This window comes from Hydractinia symbiolongicarpus, chromosome 2 (genome assembly GCF_029227915.1).
Source record: "Hydractinia symbiolongicarpus strain clone_291-10 chromosome 2, HSymV2.1, whole genome shotgun sequence".
Classification (NCBI taxonomy): domain Eukaryota; kingdom Metazoa; phylum Cnidaria; class Hydrozoa; order Anthoathecata; family Hydractiniidae; genus Hydractinia; species Hydractinia symbiolongicarpus.
The window spans coordinates 32,896,765-32,905,327 of NC_079876.1; the positions used below are offsets into that span (position 1 = coordinate 32,896,765).

The 8,563-nt window shown below is 32.1% G+C and overlaps 1 protein-coding gene across 1 annotated transcript; it reads right to left on the reverse strand.

The window, feature by feature from the left end:
• Positions 1 to 6,444: 6,444 nt before the first annotated feature.
• LOC130630140 (uncharacterized) lies at positions 6,445 to 8,417 on the reverse strand. The gene is made up of 5 exons (XM_057443533.1): positions 8,410 to 8,417; positions 8,223 to 8,309; positions 8,045 to 8,087; positions 7,511 to 7,532; positions 6,445 to 7,460 (listed from the first exon to the last, which is right to left on the reverse strand). Exons 1-5 carry the CDS (start codon positions 8,415 to 8,417, stop codon positions 6,445 to 6,447), a joined length of 1,176 nt encoding a protein of 391 aa, XP_057299516.1.
• Positions 8,418 to 8,563: the final 146 nt, after the last annotated feature.

The following is an 8,563-nucleotide window of genomic DNA, read 5'->3' on the forward strand; positions in this document are numbered from 1 at the left end:
GAGCCTGAGTTTATTGAATTTGCAGACACAGTCCTTGCAATGAAAGGACACCCAAATGGACGTCCAAGTACAATTCAGCAAGCCTTAGAAATATACTTTCTTTTACTTGATGCTGTAGCAGAATTTATGTAGATAACAATGTAACAAGTTGGTGTTGAAAAATACAGATGTAATCTTGAAATCTTCAATCTTGAAACAAAATGTTTAATACATTTGAAACAGCTGTATTAAAAGTTAAAATAAAAAACAAAATAGAAGAATGGTCCATTATCAATGATAAAAAGCACTGATTCAGCTTCATTAAAAATAAACCATGTAATAAAGATAATGACACAAATTTTCCAAAAAACATATATTGATCTTCTGTTAACTTTTGCAGATCATGGATGAAAAATTCATTATTTTGACGGCCATATGTAAGTTTACCAATTGTGCTTTGATAAAATAGCGATATTAACTCACGAGTAGGACCACCTGTGTCTACACCAGCTTCCTTACCACCCATACTGGTGAATTCTACCTTGAAAGGAGACAATTCAGCATCTGAAAAAAACACCTCCATTTTTTGCATAACATCATTAAACACATCTTCTTCTGATATTAAAAGTTACTTTACTTTTTTTCATGAACTTCGCTGACAAAACATTCAACTCTTTCTCCAAGTTTAATTTTGGTGAATTACTAGATAAAGCTTTAATACGTTGTTCTCGCAAATTTTCGATAGATCTGTCAGTAATATTTTCATTGGATGGTTCTTCGGATGTTGATCCACCTTCAGAGTCAAATGAATTCTTTTGACTATCTTTCTGCAATGACTGTTCAAACTCCTTATCTTGCTTACATCTGATGCAAAACCTGAAGTAAGTGCCTGAGCATGTGTCACAAATTTTTTCTTTTCAAAGCAGGACCAGCAGCAGTAATAGAGTGACATACAATCGTCATTGTAATCATAATCAAAATAATTTTCAAGCTCTGGACCATTATCATTTAAACTAGTTCTCAAAACAAACCATGTTTTTGATGGAAACAAACCCCTTTCTTTAAGATAATCTGGAATACTGTCCCGTAAGTTGACTGTAGTACCGGTAACATCTTCCAGTTTTGCAGTCACTTCTAGTCGGTCTTCATTGAAACAGTTCTTTCCACACACACCAAAATAAACATCCAGACTTTTGGTCAATAAATGCTCGAAAGTTTGATTCTCCTGATTTAAAGCAATGAAACGGCTTCCTCCTCCCTCTGCTTGTTTCACATTTATCCAATTTCCTCCAACCTCTCTCATCCACCTTACTTGGATTCTAATATCCTTTTTATTTGTTGAAGCATTGCCAGCAGCACGAACATTTTTTTGGTTATCTTTGTCAACAAAGTGTTCAATCTGGTAGTGATGTTTCCATGTCTCTTCTGTTCGTTCTTGATATCACTGGATTCTCCATTACAAGCTTGGTCTTGGTCTTGTTTTGACAAAATACTCCTTTCAATTTCTTCTTTCACCTCTTTCCTGACTTCTTCCTTAACTTCTTCCCTCACTAAACGTCTGAGTACAGAATCCATTTTGAATTTGGAAAACAAACAGAACAACTTTGCTCTCACCCCGAGATACCTAAATAAATCCTCCATAAATGGTATGGGAGGCGCTGTGGTGGAGTTCAACCTCGGTTCCAGGATACTGCAGATAAACTTCAGACCAAGGTCTGTAAAATAGCATAAATTTGATTTTCATAAGAAACTTTCTAACACAAATATAAATTCTCGCGCACAGTTTCGAAATTCTCGCGCACAACAGTTAGATTTCTCGCGCAGTGTAGCAGAAAATTCTCGCACATTTTAGAATTCTCGCGCAGTGTATAAAAAATTCTCGCACTGTGACCCTTGTGGGCCATCGTACTTTTTCTAATGCCACTGCATTTGGAATTTTTAGGCGAAGTCCGGTCGAATTACCAAAATTAGTTTGCAAAAAAAACTGAACCTATTGATAAAAGTATTTGCATTAAGTTTATATTATACACTGCTATACTCGTATTCTGGATATCTCGAACAGTTGTATATCAATTCGCGCGTACTCTTCAGGGAAATGTAACTCAAGTTGTTGAGCACGTACTTTATATTATTCAAAAAATCCGCGGAGTAGTAGTAGGAGGAGTCGCGGCTGTAATTAAAACGGGATACGCTACGCTCTCCGGTAATTATACAAAATTTAAGTGACGTTACAGTGTTATTTCCGCTGGAAGTTTGTTTAAGTTCTCAAAAAATCCGACCTAAAGTCTCCGGGGTTGGATTGTTGCACCAGTGACTTAAATACTGCCCTAGTTAATGTGAAAGATATTCTTACGTACCTTCGCAGCCAATTTTATTGATTGCTATGGCGTTTTTTTAGGATTCAGCAATAGACATATTCGTGTAGCAAAACTAATATCGTCGCAAACGGTGAACATACACCGTCACCATCAATTATAAGTAGTAAGTAAGTAAAGTAAGTAAATATGTATTCTGTTTGAAGAATAAAGTTACAACTAAGTATACACAAATACAACCACAAGGGTTTTCTAAGCCGTGTACACCATATAAATATATAAACTTTCTTTTTTAAAAACTATATACATTTAAAAAAAAAATGTTATGGGGGTGGGGGAACCGAGAAAAGAGCAAAAAGGGGAGTGTTTTTCTTTGACAATAAACTTAAATAAGTTATAAAATTAAAGGAATAGGTATTGAAAGATTACAAAAACTATTGAGTAGTATTGGTAATACTTTGAGCAAATGATGTTGTTTATAAATACTAATAATATATTATATAGTATCGCATAAAAAATATGTTTGATATACTATAGAACTAACAATTTCTCTTTTAAGTGATGTATAAATGTTGATATGGGAGTATCTTTTTTCAAGTTTACACAATATTGATTCCAGTAAGTAGGACCAAGATATAGTAAAGGAAGATATCTATTTCTGTGAGGAATATGAAGACCCATGTTTTGAGACTGTCTGGTGTTATGATTATGTACACTATCAGATTTTTTAAATATGTTGTAAACATTAGGAGGTAGGTTATTGTTATGAAACTGAAATAACAACCTGCAGGCATTAACCATGTATATCTGATTGAATGTTAAAAGTTTCATATCGTTTATAGTTTGATTATTATTGGTTGTTAGAATTTGGTGACAATTATTTACTAATCTATTGATGGTGTTTATATTTTTAGTGTTTGGTGATCCCCAGTTGATAACACCATATTGGATATGTGATTGAACTAAACTATAGTATATGGAAAGTAAAGATTTGCATGGAAGAATAGGACCGAGACGCCTTAGGATACCAATACCTTGTAAAATTCTACTTGAAACAGATTGTATATGATTATCCCAGGAAAGTTCGTCATCTATTATTATTCCCAAATACTTGACAGAATTCTTACGAGTCAGGTTCTTTCCTAGTAACTTGATCTCCGGGATATCGACATGTTTTTCTTTGCTAAAAAATAAGTAGTTAGATTTGGTAACATTCAGGCTCAAAGCATTTGCAATAAGCCAATCACAGACAGAAGTTAGCTCGTTATTAGTTTTTTTAAATAATTCTTGTTTGTTGTTAATATCAATAAATAAACTAGTATCATCTGCAAATAGTGTGTATTTAAAAGAAGGGGAAGCATTAGAGATGTCATTTATGTAAAGTAAGAATAATATTGGTCCTAAGATTGAACCTTGTGGAACTCCACAACTAATATGTAATGCACTTGACAGAATGTTAGAAACTGATACACTTTGTGTCCGTCCAGATAGATATGACTTGAACCATTTATTAGCTATTCCACGAATTCCATAGTGTTCTAGTTTTTTTAGTAGTATAGTATGGTTTACTGTGTCGAATGCCTTGGCAAAATCAAGAAAAATAGCGATAGAGTGACTCTGAGTTGCTAATGAAGAAGATATTTTGGTAATTAGATCCAGGACTGCATAGCTAGTTGACTTACCTTTTTGAAATCCATATTGCGAAGGAGATATTATTTTGTATTGATCCAAGAAAGTCATTAGTTTTTTATGCATAATTTTTTCAATTATTTTGTCAAATAACGGAAGAATCGATACCGGTCTATAGTTTTTTGCTTCATGCCTTGTCCCATTTTTAAACAAAGGAATCACTTTTGCATATTTCAATGCGTCTGGAAACACACCTTCAGAGAATGATTTATTAATGATAATAGATAATGGTTCAGATAGGAGATCACAATTTTGATTTATGAGTTTTATAGGGAAATTATATACATCAACTGCTTTAGTGTGATCCAACTTAGATAAGTGGTCTTCCACCTCTTGTGGAGAAACTGCAGAGCAAAAAAATGAAAAAGGGTTTCTGTCTTTTAAAAAGTCGTTAAAATTTTTTTGGAAGAACTTTTTGGTAATTTTTTGACCAATTCTGGAGCCACATTTGCATAACATAAGTTCATCAAAGAGGCAATGTCTTTTGGATCAGTGAATGTTTTACCATTTTGCTTTATAGCAGTTGGTGTGTTTTGATTTTTGTTCCTATTCAAAAACTGATTAATTCCTTTCCAGAACTTTTTGATGTTGTTTTTATGGGTGTCAAAATAATTTTTATAGTATTGGAATTTTTTAATTTTGATACTATGATTTATTTTATTCCTCAAGAATTTATATTGAGTATATGCTTGCCTATTGCCACTTCTCATAAACATACCATAGAGTTGATTCTTTTCTTTTATCATAAGTAGCATGTGATCATTTATCCATGGTTTTACAGATCTTTTCAATTGAGTTTTTGACATTGGTTTCAATGGTGCATGTTTATCTATTACAGTTGTCAAGTTATCATGAAATACATTATACATTAGGTTTACATCATCCATTGAAGTTAATTCTTGTTTGTTATTTATACCCATAAGTTCATTTCGAAATTCCTCTGCATTGAAGTTTGTATAATCTCTTACCTTTTTGTTGTTCTTCACGCGACTCGTATGAATGTCTTCAATGGCTAAAAAATTTGGTAAGTGGTCTGTTATATGTGGAATAAGGTTTCCACTGATGCATTCATCTAAAATATCATTGTAAAAAATGTTATCAATTAATGTGTATTTACAACTTTTAGCTATTCTAGTGGGTTGTATAATGTGTGGAAGTAAAAAATTACTCAACATTATTTCCAAAAATGTATTTGGCTCTTGATGTTCTTCGAATTGGAGAAGGTTGATGTTAAAGTCTCCCATGATTACTATTTTTTTATTTTCTTTGTTTATAGAGAAAAGTAACTTTTGCATATGGGCCAGAAACTCTGTAGTGTTACATTTAGGGTGCCTGTATATTACTCCTACCAATATATTTTTGGAGTGATCATTAAAAATCTCAATAAACAATATTTCGAATTCCTCATTACTCTCGTTGACTACTCCTGAAAGATCATCTCTTACTATATATTTGAGTTCAGAATTAATATAAAAACCACATCCTGCATTTTGAGAATTTCCACTGATAAATTCATATGGGTGATAACCTGATAGGGTTATTGAATTAATTTCCTTACCTGAGGAGTGCCATGCCTCTGATAGGCCAATGATGTCGAATTTGTATTCTAGAGTATGAACTAGATCACACAAATTAGAAATGTTTTTTTGATAAGATCGTATGTTTGTGTGCAAGAAGGATAATGCAGCATTGAGTTGCTTTGATTGTGTTAGTTTATGAAAATCTTCAAGACTATAGTAGTTAAAATTTAGAACCGATGAGCTGGCATCATCTCTACCTATATTATTAGGGTGTTCAATCTCTAATTTAGGGAGGTTTAGTAGATCATCAAGATTTTTATTTATTAGATATGAGTTGTCATACTTATCAAGCGATGAGTTATACATTAGGTTAAAAAGTTGTTCACTATCCATATCGTTAAAAGGAAAGGAGTTACAATTGCTACATATCCAGTTGTTTATGTTAATGCTTTTAAGTTTAGTTTTGTTTAAATTTGCACACTTTAAATGGACTTTGTGTTTACCAGTGCTGCAGGTTACGGTGGAATTTACACATTTTATGTTTTTGTTGCAGAAATCACACTCTTTGAAATTATCGCTTATACAAGAGTTAAAAGTTAGAGAATTCAATGTTATATCAGTAAGAGTTGTACATGGAAGGGTTCTATATATGCATTGTCTACAAAACCATGGGACTTCTTCCTGAGAAAGCTTATTGAAAGTACTTTTAGTCATCTTGAGACAAGACACATGTAACCATGTGTTGCACAAATCACAGAGAATACAGTTATTAAGTGCTATTTTGTTGCAGATGTGACAAATCACATTTTCAATCCTGTTAGATGACATAGTTAAAGTTCAAAATAGTCATAACACAAAAGATATAACGCGAAGAATAAGTGAAATAAAAATAAAAATGAAGAAATAAATGAAAGAGAATAAAAAAGTGAATAAAAATTGAATCACTGAAGATCTGATGCACATTTAAAAATATCATCTTTCGATTTAATGTTAATGATATCTGCAGTGTCTGTTTCTCTAACGTAAACTTGCCCATTTTTTGTCCACACATACTTTACTAATTTCTTGCTCAATAAATGTTCTCTTGCCTGACGGAAGAGTTCTCCATTCACTGATGTCAGACTTTCGTTTATGTATATTTTCGTAGATCCTTGAAACCCCAAGTCTTGGATGGTCTTTTCACTCAGCTTCTTTCGACCTTCGTAAAAAATATTACGTTTGTATCTTGAGTTGAATTTTACTATTATACTGGCCTCCTTTTTGTTGGAAGTTCGATGGCTGATGTCTATATCTTCCTTTTCGATTTTTACTTTCATCAGTTCAGCCAGTTGTGTCGTCAAAAGTGTTGTATCTTCATTCTGAACTCTAGGTATGCCTCTGATATCGACCATCACCCTTCTCCCATATTGCTCCAGATCGTTAATTTCGGCTCTGAGCTTGTTGATTTTCCCTTCTTTAGTCTTGTTCTCTTTTTTAAGATCACTGATGTCCGTTTCAATTTTTGTGTTTCGTGATAGAATGTTGTCACATGTGAACTTCAGACCAGTAATTTCTTCTGTGTGGTTGTTAATCGTTGTGTCATGACTTGCTTGTTTTTCTATAATACCGCACTGGTTTTTTTTAATTGTATCTACATCGGATTGAAGCTCTTTCATTACTGTGAGGGTGCTTTCGATACCTCCTAGACGATTTTCGATTTTGTTTATTTGTTGTAGCATGAGGTCGATCTTTTCTTCCATTTTTTCCGTTTGATACGAAATAATCTCTCGAAATTGGATATTTTTAATCGTTAGTTGGCTGTTGCTGTCTGCTTCTGCATAAACATCAAAGATTACTGAGATATACCACGATTTTAACAAGAATTTATACCATGTTTTATGTGCGTCGAGTTCAGCGCTAAAGAAAACACATCCGCCATCTTGCTCGGTCTCGGAGAAAAAAATTATCCTCACAATACCTGTATACACACATCATAGTTTGTTAGTTACTGATTTTCTATTATAATACAATCAATATAGTAAGTAAGTAACTAAGTAAGTAAATAATTTATTCATCAATAGACAAAAAGTCCTACCTAGGTATTAGGTAGGTATATATATATATATATATATATATATATATATATATATAAATATATATATATATATATATATATATATATATATATATATATATATATATATATATATATATATATATATATATATATATATATATATATATATATATATATATATATATATATATATATATATATATATATATATATATATATATATATATATATATATATATATATATATATATATATATATATATATATATATATATATATATATATATATATATATATATATATATATATATATATATATATATATATATATATATATATATATATATAACCCTATTTGCAATATATGGTCTACAGTGGCATAATTTACAAGCAATGGGTTACAAAATTATTTTGCTTATAAAAAGCTTTGTCAACTCACATTTAGTATGCTACATATGCTGATGTGTTGGTTTTTTAGATTTTACTTTGCCTTTGGCCGTTTTACGTATTTCAATGATTTTTGTCGCCCTTAATTTTCAGAAATGTATATTCATGTCGCCTTAAAAAAAATATCGATGATAGACATTAACTGTCGACGGTGCCGTCTTTTTAAGAAAATGGCCTATTGTCTTGCAGGGTCAGATTTTGGATACAACCACTCACTTTTGACGATATTTGCGCCTTTTCTTATCACTTTTTTTTGTACGTCGAATTTGCTGTTTCGGGTGACTTACGATATGTTGCCCAAAACTGTGGAAAATAGATCACATTCTTTGTCGGTATAACATTCTCGTGTTACTTCTTCTGTGTAGGGATCATTTTTCTTTGGTTAGCCTCGCGTTGCACTTACGATTGCATGTTTTAGCACATAAATATTAGCCAATTTATCACCAGACCAGACGGAATATTATATTATACTAGTCGTTAACCCGTGGAAAAATCCACGGGTTCGCCCGCCCTTTTTATACCACATTGTGTGCTTCTCGCTACTTGCGCAGCTAAGC